The sequence below is a fragment of the Caretta caretta genome, chromosome 17, assembly GCF_965140235.1.
Source record: "Caretta caretta isolate rCarCar2 chromosome 17, rCarCar1.hap1, whole genome shotgun sequence".
NCBI lineage: Eukaryota > Metazoa > Chordata > Testudines > Cheloniidae > Caretta > Caretta caretta.
In genome coordinates this window covers 6784391-6811681 of record NC_134222.1, presented here as the reverse complement: position 1 = coordinate 6811681, position 27291 = coordinate 6784391, and the positions used below count along the sequence as shown (strand labels likewise).

The following is a 27291-nucleotide window of genomic DNA, read 5'->3' as shown; positions in this document are numbered from 1 at the left end:
ATGATAAGTATTTTCTAAAACTTGTAATATTATAACAGACCACCCATGTGCCCCTGAAATATCAGCCGTTGAAGCTCTTTCTGGTATTCAAACACAGTTACTTGCCCATTCTGATCAGAAAAATAAGTGGAATGGGAATTCTTTGTCGCTTCTTCTAGTTGGAGTGGAGCTAGCTTTTAATTTGTTCCTCTTTTTGCTTATTTTAAGTAAACCATTTTCAAACAAATTGACCTTTCCAGTGTTTGAGGTTTTTGACATGTCTCTTAATGTACAAATAGCCACCTCCTCTCTTGAAGATTACTTAAATGTGGTTTTATCAAGTTCTGAGACCAGCTGTCTTGCTTGCTCAACTACGTTGTTTCAGAAATTCTGAGTAACCTCCTGGAAGAGTTTGCTGAAAAATTTGAGCAACTATGCATAAACAAGCAAATCCTCTTAAAATCTGAGACTGTTCAACCCAAATACAGGCAATTCCCAAATAACAGGCCAGTTCACATTTGCTTATAATCCTCTCCAGTATTTTGAAAGTGGAACTACTATGCTCTCAGAAGAGAGAACCGGCATACTAACATTTTAACTTGATATAGCTAAAAGAATGAGATGGGCTTCACTAAAACATCAGGTGCTGTTCTGTTGTCTTAAAATTTTCTGTTGATTTGCTAATTATCGGTTAAGAAGTCTGGTCTAGAATTACGATCCTGACAATTTTGTCATCCAGGATCCCATGGCACTTTTAAGAGCATGAGGAGTTACCCTGCATGAGGAGTTACCCTGAACCTCAGTTTGAGCAATATTCTGTTTGACCAAAACTCGCCCTGTAACTTCAACTGGAGAAGCAACTCTCCTGCGTACAGCTGCTAAGTAGTGTTTCTTGTGTAAAATGGCTGCCACATTCCACTGCAGTCGACCTAATTTGAGCTGTTGTTTACTTTTCTGCTCAGGCCTGGAGTTAAGTGGGGAAGTGGTACACAAGTTAGGAATCTATGGAATAGTGTATTGAGAGCTATTTACTAGAACTGTTAAGCAGAGCTTGTCCTTGCACAGAACTCTAAACTAAAGTTAGGTTTAAGTCGATCTTAAATTCAGTTAAAATATTAAACACAAAATGGAATGTGTTAGAGCAGTAGCAACCTACTGTTAGAATTTAATACTTTATATTTAAAATTTGTGCAGGGCTTTTTCTTTATGGGAATATTGTCAACTTTGTAATTAGCTGACGAACTACGGCTGTTTTGCTCTTTTCTGTGTCATCAAATATTGGATCCCTGGGTCTTTTTTAAAAAAGGAAAAAAAGGGGAAAGAAGTATAACTACAAGTGAAGGAAACAATAGTTAACATTCCAACAAGTTCTGTTTTTTACTGAGGGTAGAAAAATGCTTTGTGTTGTACAGTCTAGCAAGCAAACTAAACTACTACTTATGAATTCCGTTGGGCAGTTGTTCTCTCTCTCTCTCTCTCTCTCTCTCTCTCTAAACTGCTTATATTTAGCATTTAACAATGATAGTTGCTACATCAGAAAGCTATTCAAATTAGTTCATATTAAATTAAGTTAAACCTTTTAAAAACATGTTTTGGTCTCTTTTTACATGGCTTGGTATAAAGTAAATCTGATTAAAAATACACGAATGTATTATTGACCAATATTTGGAATCAGACAAAAGTAAAACTGTAATAAGAGGCCTTAGATAACTAACACACATAAGCTTTAATGATCCTGAACAAAATAAAATGCATTTGTGAAGGAGAAGCTGATTGATTATTATCAGCAATGCTCAAACACAGTTTTACTGTAAAGATGTAAAAAGGGAATTGTTGAATGTGAGGCTCATGGTGGATGAATTTGGCACGTTCCTAGAGACAGATCTGTTTGTGATAAGAAACTCATTCCCAGGTGTGAAAGGAAAAGTTCATGGTTTTAACTCAGTTTTTCAGCAGCACAACTTAATAGTTTGTGGACTGCTTTGTTAACGTACTGTAATCCTTTGATGTTTGATTCCCTGTTGCATCATGTTTTTCACATCATAATATAGTACTGTTTTCAAAGAATTAAAGAAGACCTCATCAAATCTGATTTATTAAGTTACATAGCAATATGTACCTGTGCATTTTAACATTTTCTATTATTTGAGGATGGGAACAAGCCTTCAATGTCAAATCAGTTCTTTTCATGGTGCTTTCAAACTTTGAGAAGTGTTTAAAATATTTAAACTTTTTTTTTTAAGACAGTATAATTTTTTTCAATCTTTGTTCTCGTTGACTAACACACATGAAAATTGTTATCTAAGAAAAATGGGCCCTGAGTTAGACTGTACTGTGCCTTTTCTCCGTTTCCTTATCGCTCAATGTATAAAAGAAGATGGCTAGTTTCCTTAGTCTGTCTATATTCATTTATATTATTTTTTATTTGTACATATTGTTAAAGTTAGTCCCCTTTATGTGATTCCACTTTGCCAAATACATAGACGTTTACTGTATACTCTGAACTTGCAGCACTGTAGTTGCTAAGTTTAAAGCACAGAGATAGAGAAAAATCTAGTGCTAGTAATAAGTACCAAGGATTCCAGAGTATAGTTAGTGGAAAGCCTGGACAAAGGTGACTTCTCACTCTCAAAATGTGGCAAAGCTCAAGCTTAAACATGTTTCCTTCAAGAGCAGATTTCAAAGGCAAGCGTCCACTATTGCAGACTTCTGGCTCGCTTGAGTCTTACACTTGAGACACACAGATGAACTGTGAATGGTTGAATATTGGAATTGTAACAGGACAGACTGGAAGAAGTCCGAGGTCATAGTACTTTGAACTTGAGCTAGAAGTGAAATGGATGTCAGTGAAGTATATGGTGTATATGTGTAATGAAAATGTGCTTTCCAAGCCCACCTTGCCCGCAGATATGCAGACACATTCTGGTGTACTTGAAGCTTATGGGTAGCCTTGAACGTTCGCCTCAATTGAAGTTCATGACGGTAGTCTAGCCTTGAGATAACAGAGACATGGATAACTGAAGAGGCATGTATGTCTCTTGGCTAGCTGAAGGCGAAAAATGTTCTTGGCTATTGCTGCTGTCTGTGAATCCAGGAACAGTGCTGACTGTGGTAACTAACTTCCTGACCCTGACATAATGAACCACCTTCACAATAGCTCAGCAGAGACTGACAAACAAAGGAAAAGTTATAAATGTTGTCTGTTTCTCAAAATGCTTATTCCATCAATCAGCATCATCTCAGTCTTATAAGAGGCTAGAACCACCCAGACAAACCTTCTTTTCTTTTCCAGCTGTGAACGCTCTTGGCTGTAGCTACAATAGTGAGCTGATGGATTACTTAGAATATAGGCTATTTTTGGACAGGATTATGTCTGCCTTTGTTTGTGGAGAGTGTCTAGCACATTGTGGACACTAATGATAGAAAACACAGCTAGTCCAGAACCTAAGGATAGCACTTCAATATGAAAGACAAGATGGATTGTCTCTCGGTTGTGTTGGAGATCAGATATGTTGGTTATCCACTTGAACATTGTGATAACCAGAAAGAAGACAGATGCAGGGAAAGATTGTATACAGTATGTGAACCTGTCTCTTTTTCTATTCACCTGTTCAGACTAGGGCTAGTGTCAAGTGTGACATGGCTTTATCAACATGGTGAGTCTGAATATGTATATAAACTGGTCCAAATAGGATTAGTTTGTGCAGTCTTCAAACTATAAGCCAAAATAGGCAATACAAAGGTTATTTCCTACTGATATTATTACATCCATATGTAGCCTTGGAGAAAGGAATTTGTATTTATAAGGCATCCCAGCTCTGCCTTCTTCAAAAAGTCAGATTTTTAATTGGATCATAAAATAATCAGGAAACCAATTAATTTCTTCCCATCCCATTTAAATCCTTTTGGCCTCCAACAGCATGGGTGGTTGTGATTATTCTCTGCACCTTGGAATATAGATGGTCTTTTTGGAGACTGAAATATTACTCTGGCCAATTTTCAGGCTTACAGGAGGAAGTACAGTTGCTTGGCTAATAATCAGACTATGAGGACATCTTTCTTGATGTTACCAGGCTTCAGAATAAGAATCCTAAGCATAGACCTTTTGCATGACTGCATGTTGCATCTGGTTGGCACAGCTTCTTAACCTACACAGTTACTCACTGTTTTAATCCTTGTGCTGGGATTGACTTGAGTACTTATTCCATATGTGTAAAGGTGTCTAGTTTTCTGAGGGCTCTGAATTTCTCCTGGTCTGTTCAGACATGCAGGGGAAAAGATTTGTTTGAAGACAAATTGGTCTGATTTCCTGTTTGTTGGGGGTAGGGGGTGGGTGGTGGAAACCTTATGTGGTAGATGTAAAGGAAGATGAGGCTGGGGCTCTGCCAGTTAAATTAATTAACTCTCCCAGTGAAATGGAAATAGTTGGTAACACTGTCATAGGTTGGGTAGCCTGGGAATAAAAAGCAAAAATCAGGGAATATTAACTTTTCTCATTTGCTGTGATAAGTTTTTGTGACCTCCTCCTCCTGAAATTGCTTTGTATTAGGCTTCCCCCCGTAATATATAGTGGTTCCATTTAACTACATTAGTCCAATTACTCATACTCTTTATGTAGCATAGATTAAGTGTTTTCATCACTTCTTCCAAAATTCTTACTCATGCCTTAATCACTTCCTTTCGGAACTGTTGCAGTTCTCTGTTAACTGGTTTCCTGTGAGAATTTGGGGAACCTACGTATGACTTCTGAATTTTGGTTGAAATGATGAAGTCATTAAGAAGTTGCTACAGCAAATTTCATGAGTGTGATTGTTCTTTACCTCTCTTCTCACTTTGAGGACCGTGTTGTAGTTGTAAATATTGTCAGTTGAGATAACATAAATGGCTTCTTACAGTTTTTGTAGCAGAATCAGAATATGCTTGCTCTATGAAGTGGATTAGTTTGGTAGAATATCTTATTTTTCCCCTTCTTACTTATCGCAGTCTGTTTTATAGTGAAAATCCTGTATTTACTGAGCCAGAATATTTGCTTAAACCCTTTGAATTCAATGGGTTCGTACAGGCTGTAAATCTCAGCTGAGCAATTAGTATTCCATAGTCTGGAAAGTCCAGAGCCTAACACTGGAATAGCAGAGTGTGGTAGTTTAGGACTGATGTGTTGGCAGAGTTGTGTGTAGAACTTGGCTTGAGCCATTGGTTGTTTCACATATTCCCAGCCCTCGCTATTGTGAACACAAATTCATCAAATTTAATTCAGTTCAGTTTTTTGCCAGTTTCTGTATTATGCTACTTGCATGGTTTTTTGATTTTAAAAAATCACACAGTATTTACCAAGTATTCACAAATTTACCAAGGAGAACAAACATTGTAAACAGTAATAGAAAGTATCAAACTACTTAAGTTTTAAAAGAAATGTGAACCAAGGAACATTGTAAAACAAACTCTTAAACTAGAATTAATTTCAGAAGTTAGAATTAATTGAGTTACAAACTAGTTTTGCACTTGAAAACTATTTCATTGTACAAGTTCAAATTTTATTGCAGTTTTAACAGGTATTACCTGCATCTCTGACTTCTGTTTATATTTTTAAATGTTTTTACTGTGAACCTCAAAAGCTGACTTAGCTTAATCTGCAAGAATACTTAAAGGAACTATAATATTTAGGTTGCTCTCTGAAGGAAGGCAGATGTTAATATTGTATATATTCAGCCACTTGGGTGGCTTAGTGGTTTTAAGTCTCTTAAGGCAAAAATAATTGCCAAGCGTGTACAATACAAAAACCCACCCTACAAGCTGACCAAACAGTAGCAGTTTGTAGCTAGAATTGGTTAGCGCTAAGTGGCTTGTGCAGGTGTGTTTTTAAGCTTTGGTGTTTTGTAAGTGGTGTAGGGTTGATTGTGGTAGAATGAAGTCTGATGTAGGTGGGTTAGAGAAATTATAGAGTAGAATTCTGATGTAGCAAGTAAGCCTGTATAAGCTATATAGAAAAAACATTGGAGTGGTTTTTTTATGTTTACACCAATGTAAAAATATTAATAGTCAAAAGTTGACTGGCCCCCCATTCTACTGCCATCTCACTTTTAGAAACATCGTATTGGTTCCTTAGGTCCACAGGGCTCCAACTTTAACTGCACTAGGCTCATGTGACTCTAACTTTGGTTGAATGTAATTTAAAATTGCAGACTATTTCCTTCTAAGCAACATTTTCTCAAATAATGTACATCTCTTTCCTCTAATAGTAACATTTAGTTATCACTATCAAATATTTCAAAGTTATTTTCTTGTTTTGGTAGAAACTATTTGCTGTATTGACTAAGAATAAAACTGTTGTGTCTCAGAAGGAAAGTGCAAATATCTGTAAAAGTGCCTGGTTTTTGTCTGTGATTAAAATTCTTTGACTTTGAGTTCAGAACTAGAGGAGGTTAAAAGGAGTTTTCTCTGCTGTTCTGTATCCTTCTGACTGGTGGATGGCTTCTTATGATGGTCTTTTGGCCAACTTGTCTGGTGCTCTCAACCTTCTGATACTGCCTTGGTCCTGCCTGCCCCTTTTCATTTGCTCACTGACTCTTTGAGGAGCATCTCGGAAGGATGAAGGTGTCTGAATTTAAAAAAAAAAAAAAAAAAAAAAAAGCATCCAAACATTCTTGAGCCATCTACAGTGCTCTCTTTCTTGCAACTGTCTTTTATACTGTCTTGGCTCTCAGGAATGTAAAGTGTCTTCCCACAAATTTAGACTACGTCAGCAAAAATACATAGTAATCAGTCTGTATGCATAGATCCGACCAATTCCTACAAGGGACTTTTTTTCCTTTCATATAATTAGTCTGGTTCATTTTTCAGCAAGTGTGATGGATATTACAGCTAAAGAACTTCTGGACGGTAAACATACTGAAGTGTGCAGTTTGCAATCGTTTTTACGTAATCTTCATTTGCCACTCATACAGTCATGCCTGAGGATGTGAGAAGATATCTGACCTGGAAGACTGATATGATGTGGATAAAAGAATCCAGTTTGTGGAGAGCAAGTTAACTTCAGTATTCAGCTAGGCCCTTAAGAAAATCAAAGGAGCTAGGCTAGAACAATGTCTTCCTCACTGAGGGAATCAAAGGAATGTCATCCAATTGTACTGTGCAGTAAACTGGGATATTGTCAGCGAAACTCTTATCCTCAGTGGAGAAAACAGGCAGAACGCACAAATCTGTGTCTGGCCTCTTAATGTTTGAGTGCACAGTTTCCAAGATTAGAAGGCAATGCCTGCTACCGAGAGGAATCAATCACCAGGTATATTCCATTTGTACAAAAGGCTTTTATAGGTGCTTGCAGAATTGCTGATGCTCATGCAGTTGTGTTATAAGCACTTTGAAGGCAAAGATTTAAGATCAGATTTTTACTATGCAGGATATCTATGGGCATAATTTTTGAATCAATCCTTTTGACAGAGCAGATGCAGATACTTGTCAGAGAACAAGACATGCAACTTAATATTGCTTAGAGAAGTAGTTTTACTACAAACTATTAATCTGAAATCTGTGAACTGTTACCTTTTGCAATTAGGTCATGAAATGTATAGCAATTTTTGTCCTTTTGGAGCAACAAGGTTTTAAAGTACCTCCTACCATAAATCTAACCTACTTGCTAAGGTGAAATTAAGTGAATTAGAGAAGTTAAGATGAACAAGATAAATTTAATTAAACATATAAACAAGTAGTACATACAGACATTTTGCAGGTGTCTGTATTCATTAAATGGCTTGAGCTTAATAACTTTAGCAAGGCCACTATGTATGCTGAGTATTTTAGTGCTGCAACTCCCCCTATTTTACAGTTTTGGATGTGTTTTTTTTTCTTTCTTTCATATTTCTATGTTCCCTACTAATGGGGTACATAGCTATTTGATTTTCTCCTTTATTTAAGTATTGTTATGTAAATTACAGTTTTAAAACCATAACTCACCTGCTGCAAGTTAGTTAGTGCCATACCTCTGCTGTCTAATTGGTGGCCTAGTATAAATAAGATTTCCTTGATTGAACAGATTTCCCAGTGAGAATTGACTATCAAAAGGGATCCTGATGGTCTGAATCATTTTCGCTGGGGTGGGTGGAGGTTTTGGAAAGTGATTCATAGACTGTCTAGTTTATGTGTGACTTCCTCCATTTATATGATACAAATTCAACAAAATCAAATTTCAACACCTTTAAATATATTTTTCTTGTAATAAATATTAAAGCTTACTGCTCAGAGGAAAAAGAAAAGGGGTACTTGTGGCACCTTAGAGACTAACAAATTTATTTGAGCATAAGCTTTTGTGAGCTACAGCTCACTTCATCGGATGCATTCATCGGATGCTCAGAGGAAAGTGGACTGGGATGTTAAAATAAAAAGTCGATCCTTTAGGTGCTGGCAGAAATTGTTCGTAATTTTAACAAAAAAGCCTTGCTTTTGTGGGTTTCAGAAGATGAAGTTTCTGGTTCATTACCAAACCTTTATTTTGCTAGCTAAATATGCCATAACACATAAAGGAGTTTGAAGTGCAGAAAATGCTTGGAAATTTTTACCATATGTTCTAGTTCTGTTCCTCTGTAATTAGTCTGAAGTAATAAGTGAAACTTGTTTTGTACCTTTTTCCAGAATTTAACATATTTTTTTTACCTCATGACTCTATTGTGGCTGGACAGGGATCTATGTCTGAATAGCTCAGAGAAAGTGTTATTTAAACTCCTGTTTAAGGCCAAGAAAGCCATTTTAAATTTGGATTAAAAACTAAGCCTAATGTTTGATTCCCTGGAAGAGATCTATGTGCTGTCTACTGAGAGAGATTATAAAAAATAAGGTATGACAGATATGGCAATTTCCTGCATATCGTTGGGAGACCCTTATTGAATTAAGTTTAAGTATTTTTGGGGCCCATTGTTTAAATGAATCTTGTATGTGTGATTGTGTTGTACACCAGTGGTTTTCAAACTTTTTTTTCTGCTGACCCAGTTGAAGAAAATTGTTGATGCCCGCAGCCCAACGGAGCTGGGGATGAGGGGTTTGAGGTGTGGAAGGGGCTCAGGACTGGGGCAGAGGGTTGGAGTGAGGGCTGAAGGGTGGGCCAGGAATGAGGGGTTCAGGGTGTGGGATGGGATTCTGGGCTGGGGTTGAGGTGTGGGAGGGGGTCTGGGCTGGGGCCAGGGATGAAGGGCTTGGGGTGCAGGAAGGGGCTCTGGGTTTGGGGGGGCTCTGGGTTTGGGCATGGGGTTGGGCCGCAGGCTTTTCTCGGGCGGCTCCCGGTCAGCGGCGCAGTAGGGGTGCTAAGGCAGCCTGTCCTGGCACCATGGATCGCAGTGCACCCCAGAAGCGGTCAGCAGCAGGTCCGGGTCCTAGGCGGAGGTGCGCAAGTGGCTCTTGCCTGCAGGTGCCACTGCCCCGCCCCCCCCCCCTCCCGATGCCATTGTCCGGGAACCTGCCAGTGGGAGTGCAGAGCCGGTGCTCGGGCGGGGGCAGTGTATGGCGCTCTGTGGCACCCCGCCCAGGAACCGGACTTGCTGGCCATTTCCGGGGCGCAGCGTGGTGTCAGAACAGGTAGGAACTAGCCTGCCTTAGCGGGGAAGCACCGCTGATGGGACTTTTAATGGCCCGGTTGGCGGTGCTGACCAGAGCCGCTCTGACCCAGTGCCTTCCATTCCACAACCCAATACTGGGTCGCAACCTGCAGTTTGAAACCACTGTTGTACACCATGGTAGAGGGCTACCACAGCATCTAGGCACTAAAGACAGTGAGTGGTGATTAAGGTAAATCAGCCATATTGTTAAACCCTCCCACCTACAGACGTACCATCTCTTGGGGAGGTTTGTGTATCCTGGTTTCTCCAGAGACCAACAGACAGAGAAAGGACTTTTGGATAAAGAGCCTGAGTTTAAACTGACTCAGTGCCTCTGTTCTGATCCAGCAAATGGACATGACCTTCTGCCCAAGGTGGGGGCCGCCCCCAATCCTTGTGGAAGAACTGACATCTACCAGAGTCCAAGGTTGGAGTTGTGGTGACCTCTGGTAAGCTTTTTAGTGTGCATGTATGTTTTTATTGTTTTTAATAAGTTTTCTCTGTAATGCTTTCACATTAAAAATAAATGTTCTTGCTTACAAAGAGCTGTATGTGGCTATTTATAGCTGTGAACAATTACGCTGTTCGTAGCCTTTGGAGAGAAAGCAAAATACAGAATGCTGGCTTGTTTAGGCAGTCTGGCTTGCTGGAGACACCACAATGTAGACAGGGAACCGTGCAGCCTGGAAAAACCTTGGGGCCTCTCCCCAAGAAAGACGATGGTTGAAAAGCTGGGATCCTAGAGTAGGTGGACCTTGGTCACTTGGATGTACATTCTTTGGCCCTTTACAGTTCTTCATATTTGCTGAAATTGAATGTTCTCCATACAGGAACGCTGATTAAAGTTCGTGAGTGGAGAAATTTCGAAAGATGGGAACTATACTGACTTGTGAATATTATTGTTTAACATGCATGTGCTCAATGCTGCATAAGACATACAAACATGTATTTTGTTTTATTCATTAGCCAAATGTAAGTTCCCTGTTTAAATAAACCCAGTTTCCAGGAAATAGTGTTTCTGTGTGTGGAAAATGTGTTGTGTTGAACTTTTTTTAAAATAAAGGAAGATACTCCGGATTTTTCAGTTACTCAGGAAACTCTAGCTAGTACTGAATGTAGGAACATATCTCAGCAACATGGGCTACTGTGCGAGCACATTATATATGTATTTGTATTACCAGAGCACCTAGGAGCCCCAGTCATGGATCAGGGCCCTGCTGTGCTAGGCACTGTATAACACAGAACTAAAAGGTCTGATTCATTCCCCAAAGAGCTTGCACTCTGAACACATCAGGCCTGTCCTCCTCTCCCTACTGGTTTCCCATAGAATATCAAGTCGAATTCAAGATCTCCCATTATTTTTAAGATGCTCAATGTCCTGGTCTCACTTTACCTAAAAGATCACCAGAAGCTCATGGGCTGCGGTCAACATCTATACTCATCAGGCAAGATGGAGCTGTCCGCGAGGGTAAAGCTAGTCTCTGCAGGAGACAGTAGTCTCAGGTACTGGTCTAAGGTTGGGGAGTGAACTCCCACAGGTTTTAAGAACCACTGCGAATCTCACCGCTTTCCTTTCTAACTTTCTCACTTTTAAAACCTTGCCTTCAATAACAAATGTGGATAACACAGCGGACATAAAATAAAGACAAAACAAAAACCGAGCATCTCCTCTTTCCTTTGGAGAAAAAAAGGGAGAACGAGAACCATGTGTAACAAATGCTTGTCAAGCTGCTTAATGCATTTCAGGGAAGCTCTGGGATGCTATGCTGATGACAGCAGTATAAGGACCTGAATAGAACTGGCATCAAACAGATAATGAAGAAATAAGAGTGAACCTACATAGTATATTTTCAAAGCATACTTGCCATTGCTAAATAGAATAGTACTTGGCATTATGTAGTGCATTTCTTACTCAAGGTACAGTAAAATGCTTTAAAAATCAACGAGGTAAGTGAAAGTAATGAAGTGACTTTTGGCAAGCACCATCACTGCTGAGTGCCCAGCAAAAGTACATTGCCCTGTTTTTATTGAGAGAAAACATTCAGAGATGCTAGTGTTCTAATTTTCTGAGGTGCTGAGCAGACTCAACTCTCATGAAAGTTAATGGGAGCCATAGTGCTGAGCTCCTTTTGAAAATCAGGCCTTGGGTTATGCTGTTTTATCTCTTGAAAAAGTGTATTTGTGATTATTAGCATTATTAAGCTGCCAGCAGGACTTGCATCTCATTGGAAGTACAGTACATGAGCTCATCTGAACAAGTGAACTATATTAGTATGTGGAAAACTTTTTGACTTCATGGAGATCCGGAAGTTGCTTGATATTAATTTTCATCTAGACAGAGGAATTTGTTTTGCATATTTTCAAATATGCTGATGACAGAATTTTTTTTTATCATTTAGCTAAATGGAGTTGCAGATAAGGTGGTGCCTTGTTGGCAGGAAAGGCAGTTTTCATTACTTTAATTGCGTGATTTATCAGGATTTTCAGCTTTTTATAAATGCTGTAGTGTTATGACAGAATTAAAAGGATTTAGAATAAAAGGAGTTTAAGAAAAGGACTTTGCAACAGGATTGCAATACTTTCTATATTCGGTGGATTTGGCTAGCTGTTTTTCATTTCAATCATCAGACTACATTCTGTTAAACACTGTGCGGAGCAGGTGTGTATAGCATCAGTATATTGCACATGTGAATAAACACAATTTTATATATAAAAAATTAATCCACCATAACTTGAAGGATTAAACGTCCCCTCCCCCCCCAGAATGACCGGGGGGGGTGCTGATGCATTAAGCATCATGGAGAACAACACATGTTGCTGCTTGCAATCTCATGAACAGGACTGCTGTTAACCTGATTTCATGCACTGCAAGGTCCTTATACTAATGATTTTTCTAGAGTATTAATAGTTACATCCTAAAAGTATAAATTTGAAGTAGATAATGAAAATTTTTTGAAACCTGAGTTTGTCTTAAACGTCTGAAATTAGAAGTTAAAGCACCCACTGTACAGTTATTCCAAGTACGTTTCAGATGATGATGATATTCCTTTTGATTCTGTGCAAATGTTTTCCCCTATAATCCATTTTTGTATGTTCTGGAATTCTTTCCTCTGTAATTCTCCTTATTAAAATAAAAAGTTTATACTCAGAGTTGGACTGAATAGAAACTTGTGAACTGATGTCTCGTGTGTGTGTGTATGTATGCATGGTTTAAATCCTGGCCCCACTAAAATCAGTGGCAAAACTCCCATTGGCTTCAATGGAGCCAGGGTTTCTCCCTTAATGTAATTTCTATTGAGCCTGGCTAGGTAAACAGAAACAAATGGAGTTCATCTGTTCCATATATTGGGGGAAAAAAAACAAATTGGTTGCCAGGTTTTTAAAAAGACTTTACATGTTTCATTTATCAATTTACAGATCAGTACATACGGTACAGGTGTGACCCATAAAAAACCTTGGAAAGAGCAGAATAAAATGAAAATGCATTTGATTTTGTTAAGTAACTCGTAAACCTGTTGTTGATGGTGAAATTATTGATGTGAACCCTTTTCTATTATAAATACTCCAAACACGTAGGAGGGAAGAGTTAGTCTTGTATAGATGAGATTGCTGAGCGGTTTTATGTTATAAATTAATTGTATGTACCCATACTATTAATAATTAACAGAGACTGTGAAGTGAAAAAGTATATTGTTAATTGTTATACCTTTCTGATGAATTCACATAGGAGTACAGCCATACAATTAATTGTGAATTAAGGTTTGAACAGAATGTGTTACCGATACTTGGAGTAGATCAAAGAGTTTGATTTTTATAATGAAGAAAGCTTTTTTGTAATCCTGGAAATTTACCTCACTGAGGCATCTCAGCTTGGTGTGTGTATGTTTAATTTCAGTAACAAACATCCTGACATTCAGCAAAGCAGTAGTACCCTCCGGGGGGAAAAAAAAATTCCACAAAGGCGAGAAATTAGATGGTTTTTATTTGACTTTATTCCTACTTAGACACAGGGTAAAATTTTTGAAAATGCCTGTGCCCCATTTTTCAAAAGTGACACAGAGCCTAGGTTATACTGAAAGTCAGTGGGGCTTGCTTTTCCTAAATTACTTTTGAAAATGGGACTTTTGCTGCTATGTCACTTGTGAAAAATTTGCCCAATTTAGAGATGTAAGATGGGCATGGGCATGGCCATGTTTTAGGCAAACACTAGGATCCAGCTCGTCACACTAAAGAAAGAGAGGGACTACTCTTATACTGTGTGTGACCTTAATGGAATAAATTGAAAAAATGTGTGAAGCCTTTCAAAAATAACATCATTCATATTTTAGAACAACTTCACAAAACAGAAAAATGGGAGTTAGCATTACTTGACCTTAATAAGAAATAACAGTTTCTGAAAAAAGTAAGCAAATACCCACGTGTCCTGGCGAAATTTTATTGTTCATTTACACCTATCACCATATTTACGGGAGCTATTGTTCTAGAGTTCATGGCTTTGTTGTGAAATGTATCCCTATTGCTGAGCTTGTAGTGGCTGCTGCTCTTTATCTGTATAGCCACTGGCCTTCCAACATCTTGCCCTTTGCTTTTGTAAAACCTTTGGATATACTTTGATTGTGCAAGGTGCTCTAAAAATGTTTTCTTTTTCTGTAGAAGAATTTTTTTCAGGTTAATGATTTGTGGTTTTTAAAAAGAAGTGTTCTGAAATTTGACAAGATATAGTAATTATATTTTCAAGTCTAATCAACTTCTTGCAGTGAATAAAGACAGCATGGTGAAAATATAACGAATGCTTTTTATTGAGCTTTATTTTTCTGTTTTTCTTCTAATCAGGCCCTCAGAAATGTGATAATTTTTCTGAGAAGAGACCTCTTCTTGGTGTGTGTAAAAGCATTGGATCTTCTGGGTAAGGAAACTTTTCAACTTTTAGTATACTGAAAAAGCAATTTATTTTATAGAACAATAAAAAAATATTTTTCTGTAACTTTTTCCGCTCTGTATTCAGAGTTTTTTTTTACATTACGAAGCTGGGAAAGGTTCTCCCTGTAAGGTCTCAACCTGCCAGCACCAATTTTTTTTTGGGACACATGCCTTTAAAAACAAAACAAACCTCTGTGATGAAAGACCTGTGATATGAAACCCAATATAAAATAAATGAGGAGGTATTTTGAAATTGTGTGGGATTATTTTCTTTTAACATAATCTCATTTTCATGTTCACTGTTTCTGATGGTAATGGATGAAGTTATTACAGAAGAGTGGTCAAAACAGGCCTCTGTGCCTCAAATAATTAAAGGATGTTTGTGAGGAATGAGTGATATTCTATGTATAACAGTATTGTTGATTGTGTTTTGATGTAAACATTGGCCATGTATTGCTTGTTTGTAAAATAATTTTGTAAAAAATGCTTATTTTTTTGTTCAATTAGAAAAATGAGTTGGCAGGTTTGTCTTAGTCTGGGGATAGCATACAAGGAATCTGAGCTCAAAACTTGCATTTCTTTTCTCACTTCTATCTTGGCAAGGACTGGGAGAGTTGTGCTGGTCTCTCAGTTGGTAGGCAATTTTAGAGGCCCTTATTAAAGAAGTCCCTGGCCTACATCTAAATGGGTTAATACCTATGCGCACACAGAAGAACCTATTCCAAGAAGTGAAGGCTGAAATAAACAAGAGAATCCTAGGTGACAGCAGGGAGTTTTAATATGTCTGTTTCTTCTGTTTCCGGGTCCATTGTGGCTTATATAGTACACTGGACCTACTCAAAAAGACTTCAGTGTTGTTTAAAATCTATAGAGTATTCCTCTTGCTCGGTAATGAGCATTTGCCAACCTCCCTTCCCTGAAATGTGTTTTGTTGCTTTCTAAGTGTCAGTTGGAGGGTCTTCCTCATACAAAGAGGTTGTTCTGCTATGTTATGATGGCTGTGTTAGATGTGTTGACTCAGACAGCACTTTTGGCTTATACCCGTACCAAGTGGAAAATACCTGCTTCTCAAGGATAATCCTATGCACAGAGATTCAAAGGCTAAATTGCTGAAGCAAATCTTCTTACAATAATTAGACTAATTCTGTGCCACACCTTTTTAATTAGGCATTTTAATGACTTTGGGTATGGGTGAAGGTTAACAAGTAAACCCAAAACAATTCCTAAGAGTGTCGCTCACTATGTACTGTTAGTTTATTAACAAAGGATATGAATGTTATCTTTAAATTTAAGAATCTGATCAGAAATAAGCATAGCTAAACTTCTTCCTTTATGCTAAACTGTTTATCGTGTGTTATGTGCTGTCAAAATGTTTATAATCTTATTAACTACTTCTCCTGCCTAGGACTGCATGTACTGTTTAGTTGTAAACAGTACATTACAGTTGTTTGTTATCTGGCAGTATTTCCCCTCTTAATCCGGGTCATTGATTTGTGTGTGAAAAATATGCTTCAGAGAACTTATTTTCCGTGATGGTATTCTTGCAGAAGTGATTGAGACATGTCTGAGATGTTAACAAAATAGGCCTGTAAAGCAGGCCACTACTTTCTCATAGCTGATGGGCTCCAGTAAAATTCAAGACTTCAAAAAATTATTTTGTTGATTTTTTCTAGAGAAAATGCTTCATTATATAAAAAAGGAGCAAAATCAGGTATGCGCCTACCTAGCCATTATTTAAATATCTGTAAACACACCCTGAGCTTTTAAACCAGGCCTGGAGCTCTGGCCACATTGTGAGAATCTGATTAAAAGAAGGGGACTGTTGCACAGGCTTCCTTTTTTGCCTTTTGAAGGAAGCACTGATTTTTGCAAGGTATTGTTTGTTGTTCAGGTGACCCAAGGTTGGCTTGCCTTTTTCTTTAAATTTATTAAGTGGATCTTCTATTTAAAAAAGCAGTGTAATCACCACTAAACACCAAAAAGAAAATCAGTTTAAGATGTCAAACCTTTAAGTCTAATGGAAGCTGAGGTGTGGGGGTGGGAAGGAATTTCAGTGTTAAGACTTCAAGTCTGTTGTTAATTTGTGGTTTTGTGCTTTGCATCACCTACGGTAACTTTTAATACCTATCTGCCTCTGGACAGATAGTACATCTGGTTTAAATGTAGATCAGTGAGAAGGTGTCTGGAGAAAAATCTTTCTTTTTTCCTGAAGGATCCCAAAGGCTAGCACTTGCTAGTATCTCTCTACTGTCACTCCCTCATCTGCTGCTGAAATTAGGCTCGTTCTAGCGTGACGGGAGCAGTCTGATAGCACGCAGCAACAGCACGCTTGAACTGTTTAGGATCTAACGTACGACCACTACTGTATCCTAGTTGAAACATGAAGGAGAATTGACAATAATAGTTAGCAGCGCCACAGCATTTTTCAGCTGTACATCTCAAAGTGCTTTACAAACAAGGGTTAAACTGTATCCCCATTTAACAGAAAACAGAAGGATAAAATTGACTGGTGTCTGATGGCGTGCGTCTGTGCTCACTTCATATGCTGTTCTAGCTCTGTGCCGGTAGCTGATCCAGCAGACCTCCGTGATATTACCCCGAAAGACCACAAACTCGGTTCAATGGTGAAGGTGCTCAGCCAGGTTTATCGTTAATGAAGCATGGCCCTAGTGCCCCATACGTCCTCCAGGTACACTAACACATGCATGCCCATTACAATCAGCCAGTTCAGACAACAGCGGGACTATCTGCTGCGTCCTAGGCCAGACAGAGATGCCCCTTCTGTGATTTTCTCTTTTATACAAGCAAAAAAAACCCTTCCAATGTGGTTACCAACCGCCCTACACCTTGTACCTGCTGGTTCGAACAAAACATCTTCATTTATTATCCTGACTTTATCCTACCAAGGATCAGTGTGTCCCTGTACCATTTTCAGGGAGGGTGTTTATCTGAATATCCAATACCTAGTACTTAGGAGTGCCTGTGTTTTAGCAATGCTAACTGTGTTTTTGCCAAGTTAATGTACTGGACAATGAACTTGTAAACAAGCATCTGCTTTGACAGAGCCTGACTTTGGATCACAGTCTGCGGCAGTATGGTTACAGATAGGGTAAACATACCAACAACAACAAAAAAGTAGCTACTTTAGCCTTGACCAACCCCTATCTTTTTTTCTTGCTGTTCTTTAAACCTTCTGGCTTCTTTCCTGCCTATCTCTGATGCTCCCCAGACCTCTGTCGTTCTGTCCTTGCTTCTTTCCTGGCACATTCTACCATTCCCTTGACTGTTTTGACTCCTCCAAAATAGGGTATTTTGTAATACTGTGCTCCCAGCCCCCAATGAGGGAAGTGCCCTTTGTCTAGGAAAGGTGAATGTCTGGTATAGTGGTTTTCAGGACAGAGGGGGGAGTACTATATGGTGTGTAACATCACACATTGATCTTGGACCCCTGCTGTCTCCCAACATAAGTATCTTAGTTAAGATGTCTTTTTCTCAGTGATAATTTATGTAGCATTCATTTTTCATAGCTCTTGTAAAACCTAGCTTGAAGCTGTTAATTTTGTGGGTGTAAGGCAAAGAGCCAGTACATTTTACACTTGACTCACAATAAAACCTCAGAATGTTACTCTTGTATTACAGTTTGGGGGGTTAGTGTAAGCTATTACACATGTTATCATGGAAACTTTTGAGCATGGGAAAACTTTTTTTTTAAATGATCAGAACTGTGTGCACACATTCCTATGTGGTGTGTGAGAGATCGTGTTTACAAACATGGTAATATACAGTATAACATTCTCTCATGATTCCAGGAACTTGTGCAGATGCTGCTGAATGCACAAAAGATGTCTGATCAATTGAAAGTCCAATATGTATAAGAATAGCATTTAGAAGTTTTAGACTTTTCCGAGACACTAGACTGTTAAACTAATAAAATTTTGATAGAAAGCAGATCATACATAAATCGACACAGTCATTTCATAATAGCACTTTATAGCGCTTTATCTATTAGGATTATATCGGTGAGATATTGACACATTCATGTTAGGAGCTGGAATTTCCTGATTTCTAACCTCTAATCTGCATTAGTGGTTAGTTTCAGGAAATTCATCTGTACTCCTTTTGCTATAAAGTAAATATAATACAGTGAAGGAGCTGTGATAGAATGGTATTTTTATAGTATTTTAATGTAGGACATTCTTTATTCTTGAAATCTGAAGAATCTTCAAGTTCTACTGAGTCACTTTAAAGCTATCACTAGCATTTTAAAAAAAAAAAATAACATTAACAGTTTTCACCATCCCTTTACCATACCATTAAGAAATTCATCCTACCATGATTTTGCTTGACAAAATAAATGTCTCGTATACTGTGCACCTTCAGGACTTGTTTCCTTGATTATGAAACAGACATGGATATCATGTATAAAATCAGTGTCAAATTCATCTGTGGATTTATTTTTGAATCATGGCATCTTTTCATTGTCCTTCCTATTGTCTGTTTGGTAGATGTTAATATATGCACACAACTTTCCACTGAAACCCCTAATATTCAGTTGTACTGTAGATTGTCCATTGATCCAAGAATGTCTTATTAAATTTAAATCTTTTTCTCAAGAACTTTAGAGCTTAAGTAGATGTTTTGTTAACAGTGGGAAAGTATGGAGGACTGAATGAACATTTACTGTAATGTGACCTAACAAGTAATCAAGGCAGTTCTTAACTTCATTGATATAATGTACTTTTAATTTAGGAAGCTTTATTAAACTACTAAGATTCTAAGCAGCTAATTAGAGATGTAGGGTGTAAATTTTCTTATTGTTTTAACCATGCAGCTTTAATGAGAGTCATGTGATTACAAGCCTGCTTTACTAATTTTATCTCAAAGTTTAAGATTCCAGAAACTCTCCTATAAAACAATATAGAGGTCTGTTCCTGTTTGGAGTAGACAGAGTTTGTTTTCTTGATTATTCCAAATCATTTGGACAGTTACTAAATTCACATTGGAGGGAGAGTTAAGTTTAACTTCTGAGTTTGACATGGAGGCTCTGAAATGATACACTCTGGTCAAACCCATTTCTTGTATTTTTAGGGTTTTATTCTAAAGTTTTTGTGAAATTCTGAATGTGACAGAGTACAACTCTTCCTACCTCATCCATGTTCCTTTCAGTGCCCATATCCAGTTTAATATAAGAATCTCTTTCTATATCATTGGACTCCACTGCATATGTACTATAAATTCTTTGATATTTACCTCATAATGGTGGGGTCTTTAACTCCGATTCAATACTTTCTTTAAAGCTGGTCATCCGCAGAATTCTTTATTCAATTTTTTAAAGAAAAGGCTTAAAATATGACCACAATCTGTGGAAACCGATAAATTTAAACTTATTTATATATAAAAACCTGATGTCTTGCAACCTGGATTAGGAATAGTTGTCATATAGCAGACCACGCTAGCCTCCATCTGAATTACCTCAGGTTTAAAAAGAATCCCCTCTGACCACAAGGGGCTAGGTTTTGACTCTAATAAACTAGCCAGAGTTCAAGAGTATAGGGCGGAGAAGCTTATTGAAATAAATTTCCCCACTGATGGCCCACGCCATATTTTTTAAAAAAAAAGCTTTTCTTGGTCTAGCTACATTTCTTTTAAATAGGTCAGCCAAGATTTGTGGCCTTTCACAGTACAGAATCCGGCAGATTATTTTAGATGAATAGATCCCTCTGCTCTTATAGGAAAGTGGTAATTTGTTTATATCCCCTAAGGAAGCTCACATTGCGTTGGGCAAAACGTCAGGAATGATTTAAAAAAAAAAAAAAAAAAAAAAGAAGGTGGCTAGTGCCCAATAGACAAAATACATCTTTTTGTAATGAGTCTCTTTGAACTGAAGTGATTAATTTACTTTTGTACTTAGTGGAGACTAATTTTGCTGGTTGGAAATATCTTTTTGGCACACAGTTTTAGGTGACATCAACTGCACTGTTGAAAATAAGTTCATTACAAAACTTTTGCACAGTGCCAGCTCTACAGCGTCCCTAAGTAATTATTTAACTAGAGATGAAGCTACATGTTCTAAATTCAGTCTTTGCCTACAGCTTGGGTTCCGAACTAGTTTTCTAGAAACCCATTTTTATTTTTTTAAGTCAGATTTTCCATCTCGAGCTTGGTTCATAAAATTACTAAAGGCTTGCACAGTTTCACTGTATAATCATTTCAAAATAACTGTTTTTTTCAACCACCAAAAAGGATGCAGTCTTGACACATAAATGGGAAACAGATTGTGTTTTTTGGCTGATACTGCAATGCTGGTTTAGATGTTGGTTCAGTCAACTTCAGTCTTAGATTACAAGATTTGCAAATTAAAGGAAAACCAAAAAGGAAAGAACATCTGCGTAAATTCTGTCTTTGTGGAATTTCGCATAGGCATGCTCACTATGTTTCTGGTTATAGGAGGGACAATAAAGTTGTTACACCAAAAAGAAAGTATTGATAAATTTTAAGTGGTAAAAAAATCAAAATTAGAGATCTGTTAAATGAATGCATTAACTCCCCCCCGCCCCACACACATTAATGTTTTCCCCCCAAAAAGTAATTCTATGGAGAAGAATGGCATTAATATGTAATGCGGGGGGGAAGCTTAGCTCATATAAAGGCCAGCTGATTTTTGCCCATTGTGTTAACTGACAGTGTGCTTGTGTGTATTTGCTTGCACCTAGCAGGTTTTGAAATCCTGTATTCATTTGAGTGCTGATATAAGTGGCCCTGTAATCTGTAACAAGAAAATGCTGCTGGATCTATAGAATGTGTATCTCTGCAAATATAGAGATTTGTTAAAACATATTGGGCTTGATTTTGAATGTACAGCATTTATGAAGGTGTGTAAGTACTTAATTTTACCTTCCAGTGCTAAATTTGTTACTTCTGTGTTTTTGAGGGGAAATTGAGCAGTTCAATGATAGGAACTAATTTTAAAACAAACTTCTGTCTGGTTGATTTTCCTTGCACTTATAGAGAAGTAAGGCACAGCTCTAAGTAAGATATAGTGAGCAGTTTGGTTGGTTGTCTGATATTCACTCTGTGTATAAGTCAAACCAAAACTGAACTTCTCAAATTACAGTTCAGTAGCACAAGTCTGTGCTTCACCTGGAACATAATAATGAGATGAGGCTAGTGAAAGAAGTGGCCACTTTGGCAAGAAAGTGTGTGTGTGTGTGTTCTTGTTCTGCCTTATTTGTCAGCATAACTCCTTGCTTATAAACAGCATGCTTTAAACAGACACCTTCTTGCTATTGCACCTTTCACAAATAACAAAAAGTTTGGTGTTTCAAGCGTTAATTAATTTGCTGTCCTCAAATGACAAGCTGCCTATAATAGGGTGGATTGCCCTATGGGCTGGAGAGGCTGGGGCTAAGCCAGCCCTGATTACAGGATGAGCCACACCTGGGCTGAATCTGGTGATCCCAGGATAAAAAGAGCAGGAGGGGAAGCCCAGGAAACTGTAGTTAGGTCTGTAGACTTGCTATAGGGAACAAGAAGGTCCCTGAGTCAACAGGGAAAATGTGCAAGGAGAAAACTGACCCCTCAGGGAGGGCTGGAAGACCCCCTATACAAAAAGCAGGAAAGAGATTGATCAAGGCTCAGGGAGGAGGGGGCTGTGTGCAGCTGAAACTGGGGTGAAGACTGACTGAGTTTGTGTCTTCTTGTTTTCCAAAACTTTATATTGGATTACTGGGAGGGAGACATACTGAGCTAGGGTTGGGGCTTGGGGCTTAGTGTGCACCTGAGGACTAAATAAATGGGATCCTTTCTGGGGGTGTTTGAATTACTCTGTGAGCTGAGCTCTTGAAAGGCCTCTGAAGAGATGAGAGGTAGAGTGATCTCTGTCCGCAAAGAGGTGCTTGAGAGGCAATAGTGGCCACACCACTACAATGCCCAACCCTCCTAGCTGCCAGATCTTCTACCCACTTCTAGAACTGTTGAAAAAAATGAAAATGTTTGTTTGTTTTCAGTGGTCATTTTAGTAGGTGGTCAGAGGGTATCATATGCTAGCTAGGGAAATAATTGTTGTAGTTAATTACATGCCCACCTAGATAGAGGATTGTCAATAGAGTTGCATCTGTATATCAGAGAGGAGAATTTAGCCTTCACTGTAACAATGTATCCACAAGCAAATATTGGTGAAAACCCTGTAAACGGTTTGCCCCAACAGTGGTGTTTATCATCAGACAGCGACTTACTCCACAGCAGACAGAAATAGTTTTCCCAAAGAACTTTAAGTTCTACCACAACGAAGTTCTAAAGCTCCTCGTAAGAGGTGCTCAGCACGTTGCTGCATTTAGCCCAAGCGTATGTGGCTCTTTATAAAAGTGCAGAGAGAGAGTTGCTTCCTTCAGTAGTTTACAGTCTACACACGCTACACCGGATGGAGGTACAGGCGGAGCTGGTTAGATCAGCAGCAGCAGATTTCACAATTATTGCTTCACTATTCATACATTTTAAAGCCCAAAGGTACCTTTATGATTAACTAGTCTGACCTCCTGTATAACGTAGGCCAAAGAATCTCTCCAAATAATTTCTGAATCTGGAGTGATTTGAAGAATGAAATTGAGGTCACTTAAGTGCATGAGAAGCAAGAAGCATAGGATGTGGCATTGAAATAAGGTGCAAGGCTTTGAGTTGGAGAAGGAGGAGATGGAAAATATATGACTTAGCTAATGTAATTAACATTTTTCTGTATTGAGAAATCTGTTTACAAGACTAAACAATTAGTGCAAGCAGCTTTTCAGGAAATAGTTTATGTAGTTACTGTGGCTTGAAATCTACTAGTGGGTTAATACTGGTTTTATTGAAGAATATGTTTAGAGAAGGGTTAATGTTTATCAGAAAAAGCTGTTTTACCAGGAAAAATATAAAAATAATGTTGTTAAAACTAAGCTTTAATACCATGCTACATTAATATTATTTAAAGATGTTTTTATTTTTTTTAATAATTAATATGAACCCAACATTTATCTGGCAACATGTTTTTCTTCTGGTTGATGCTAGAATCAGTGTCCAGTTCTCAAAACCTGTGGTTTGTAACTTTTAAAACTAGCTAGCTGTGAAATGATTTAGAAATGACAAACAGCATAGCTTTCTTGAAGGATCACCCAGGAGAAGAAAATTAGCTATGATGAATGAAGTTCTTGTTCACAGTTCTCTCACTGCTCTCTGATACATTTTAACTGGAATGCCAGTGCAAATGCAGTGGTTATGCCTCGGAGCCATTAGGTTATGCCAGGGATTGAATCATAGGGCTGGATGTGTGAAGGGTGTATCCATTCATTAAGAAGATAAAGTATAGCATATTTTTACCTTTTTTAAATTTAAAGTGACCCATCAAATAAAAAAATGAATTGGACAGATGGTTATGATTTTTTTATTTTATTGGACACCATCAAGTAGATTTCATAAAGTTTGTAAAATATTAACAGTCCTTTGTTTTCATGAGACTTTGTGTGATTCGCAAAGTTCTGTAAATTCTTTCTTGTCACCACCCTTGCTTTTCACAGCCACAGGGTGGTTAAAAAAGCTTTAAATTAAAACCTGCTCCCTTTCAAGACATTAAATACTTGGAGGTTACATGTTTGCTTCATTTGGAGCCTTGTAACAAGTCCAAAAAACAGACAGTGAAATTCAGCCCAACCCATAGCTTCCACTCAATTCACTAAGTCTTATGTGGTTTTAGGTGTGATGAGTAGAGCTGTCTGGAGGATGGCAATTCCATTTTGTGACAACTTTCTGAGGTTTCAAAAATTTGGAGTGAAAACGGAACCTTTTAAATGTTTTTTGCAAAACAAAATTGTTGAAACTGCTGTTTTCAAATCAGAAAGCTCAGGTTTTTGATTCAGCTCCTTCTCCCTGCCTACCTCCTTCTGCTCAGAGGTGACCAGAGAGCCCTGGACTGCAAAAACCTTCTTGATTAAAAATGTCATCTAATTGAAACATTTTGGCTGTGACGAAACAGCATATTTTGACAAAATGTCTCAATTTGGTTGTAATGTCCTGCCTGAGCAGCTCTGATGGTGAGAAATATGGGATTTTGTGGTTTTCTTTGATGTAGTGAATTTTCTTATGAGTACAAGAAAGTCCACAGTCTCTCTAAACCCCTCTGCTTTGGACACTGGCCTGGGGGGGGGGGCGGGGAATTTCTGGATTGTGTGTCACCTCCTCTCACGAGCAGAGCATATTACCTCTATAATGTTTCCAGCCATGAGGATTTTAGTTATAAGGCCAGGATCCTACAGTTCATAGAGCAACTATTAGACCTCTCTGCCAACCTTTATGTCCTTTTTAACATTTTTTCCCCCTAGAGGTGATATAGCTTTTTTTTTTCCTTCCTAAAATCTGAAATGTACAATGACCTCTTGCAGGTAGAAGTAGAATCCTCCTGTTTATACACTATCATCACTTTGAGGAAATTTATTACAAAGGGATTCATTCGGTACTGTGAGAAACTGATGATGCTTTGTCCATTGCAACGTTCTTTGTGTTATCATCTGACCTGCAGAGCTCTCTTCCAGTCCTAGCAGATGAAAATGTTGTTGTCATCACTGGTTATTGAAGGAAGTGCACTTTTTAATCTTTACAGCTCTCTTGTGGCAGTTTTTATAAACCTGAGAAAGACAAAACCCATGAATATAGTAATTTAGGCTACCAAAAGTGATGTTGCATTTCGTTGTTACGTTATGTACTCTTATACCATGTACATTATGTATGTAAAGATAGCAACCCTTCTTTATTTTGTTTAAAAAAAAAAAAAGGTTTTTTAAGGCTGGATTTGTATCCTTTTAATTTATTTTTATAATTACATTTAATTCCCTTCCTTAGTAGTTGTGATAAATAACATCCCTTTAATGATCGGAAAAGTGAACATACAGTTTTGAAAAATCTCTTATAAATTGACACATCAAGAGAGAACATCTTTAGTGGAATATCTAGTACGTTGATTGTGTGGGTCAGAAGGATCTGAGGCACTGACATGCTAAAATCAACGTTGGAGGCTGGTTCAATCTGGTAGAATTGACTTGATCTATAATAAGGAATAACAGTTGGATTAAAGTATATTATAATGATAATCCGAGGTCAGCTCTGGAAGGAAGCAAATGAAAATTTTGGGGTTAAATGTTGGCCAATAAATAAGAACCCTGAGTATTTCAGAGCTTTGAAAGGTCTGATTTATGAAACTGTAAATTAGCTAAACTTTTCTGAGTTGTTTTTTTTTTTTGGTCAGGGGAGGGAGAAACGGGTAGAGAAGCTTTCCAAATTGGAGCATAGTTTAATCCTAGTGCTGGTTATTGGCTGCCTCCAAATGTGTTATGGGAAGGGGAGATGTAGTCTCATGTTCAATGCATAGCCAAATACAAACAGCTATAGTGCATACCTTACCTGAGTCACTTGTCAAAAGAAGCAGTACAGGGAAAAGATACTACAGAGCGCCATTACAGGCAAAGTTGCTGGTTCTAGAAGCACTTTAAATTCCGCTTTAAATTATTAAATAGTGTAAATGCTATACTATTAATTAGAAGAGGAACAAACTCTACAAAGATAAATGTGTTTTCAATATGGTTCTCAGGGAGGGTACAGTAGAAACCAGTGAATAAGAGGAAATTTATTTCTGGCAGCACTCTAGACATGGAATTGTGGTTGAACTTTTTACCCTAATTACGTCCCCACTAATGCCTGCAGCGGTCTGGAATCAAAGCGGCCCTTCAGGCCCTGGAAAGTCTCTGATGTGGCGAGCGTTTGTTGTGTGATGAGGGTTACTTAAGAAAAAAACGGAATATTGTGACAGGATTTTTCAAAATTTCTCAGTTACCACCCACCTCACTTGTTGCCTACAAAAATAGAGTAATTGTTTGCATCTGTGTGTTTTTGTCTGTCTTAGAAATAACTGTTATAAATCAATGTGACATAGACCCAAAGAAGCTTTTTCAGGATAGTATTTTCTTCACTTAATATGTGTTTAGGGTTGGTTTTTGTGTAATATTACCACCACCTGTAAGAATAACTTTTAAAGTACATTGCAAAATAGCCATGCTCGAAATCTCAAGGATGATGTAAAGATTTTATTTTGTGAGTACGAACGTTAGTATGTGAGTTACTTTCTCAAAATATGTTTAAAAGGTAAATTAAAAATGTTTTATATAAAAGTGTAAGGCTAAATGTTAATTCTTACTCTTTTTAATATACTTGTTAGCAAGCCAAATGAATTTGCCCCAGTGTCTTAGCATTATACAAATGCAGCCACTTGTGCAATATTTGTCACATAAATAAGCTCAGTAGTAGTTGAGCTTTGTTTCTGTCACTACCTGGTGTTTTGTCTCCTAAAGCAGTGTCTTTGGAGTACTGGCTTTCAGAATTGTACCCAATTATACCAAGGGTTTGCTGGGCACAAATGTTCATTTTGTAGATTAAAACTGTGTTGTTTAAATCACTCTGAGGTGAGGCAAATGGTCATGAAAAATGTAATGACTGCAATTCTGTAAAACTTTACATCTCTGGTATAATTCTTCAGTAGTAACTTTTTATTCTTGACACGATATTTGAAATATTACAATTGCTGTTGACTTTAACTGAATATATAGATCTTGGTGGCTATTTAAAAGTTTTATAAAATTATACATACATTAAGATAGTACAGCAGACTTACTTATGAACCCGTTGACTCCAAAGATTTCCAATTGTCTTCTGCACTGTAAAAGAGTAATAAAATAAGACACTTTTAAAATGGCTAAAAATATAAATGCTGCCTGTTCCTTCTGTTTAGATT

At 37.8% G+C, this 27291-nt stretch overlaps 1 protein-coding gene and 1 long non-coding RNA gene across 17 annotated transcripts in view; one reads left to right on the top strand and one right to left on the bottom strand.

Moving 5' to 3' along the window:
* BCAS3 (BCAS3 microtubule associated cell migration factor) overlaps nucleotides 1–27291 on the top strand; it is a 510082-nt gene that overhangs the window by 26715 nt on the left and 456076 nt on the right. For all 16 annotated transcript variants that reach the window (XR_012665315.1, XM_048824521.2, XM_048824531.2 and 13 more), the window contains one exon: nucleotides 14397–14469. Coding sequence is in view for 15 of the 16 variants with exons in the window: in XM_048824521.2 (XP_048680478.1) it covers nucleotides 14397–14469 (73 nt within the window). In the remaining variant the exon portion in view is untranslated. The remainder of the gene's footprint in view (nucleotides 1–14396; nucleotides 14470–27291) is intronic.
* Nucleotides 23915–27291, bottom strand: part of LOC142069469 (uncharacterized) — a 54735-nt gene continuing 51358 nt past the window's right edge. Inside the window, exons 3-4 of the long non-coding RNA XR_012665316.1 lie at nucleotides 27172–27214; nucleotides 23915–25135 (exon numbers count right to left, since the gene is read on the bottom strand). This is a non-coding gene — a long non-coding RNA (uncharacterized LOC142069469). The remainder of the gene's footprint in view (nucleotides 25136–27171; nucleotides 27215–27291) is intronic.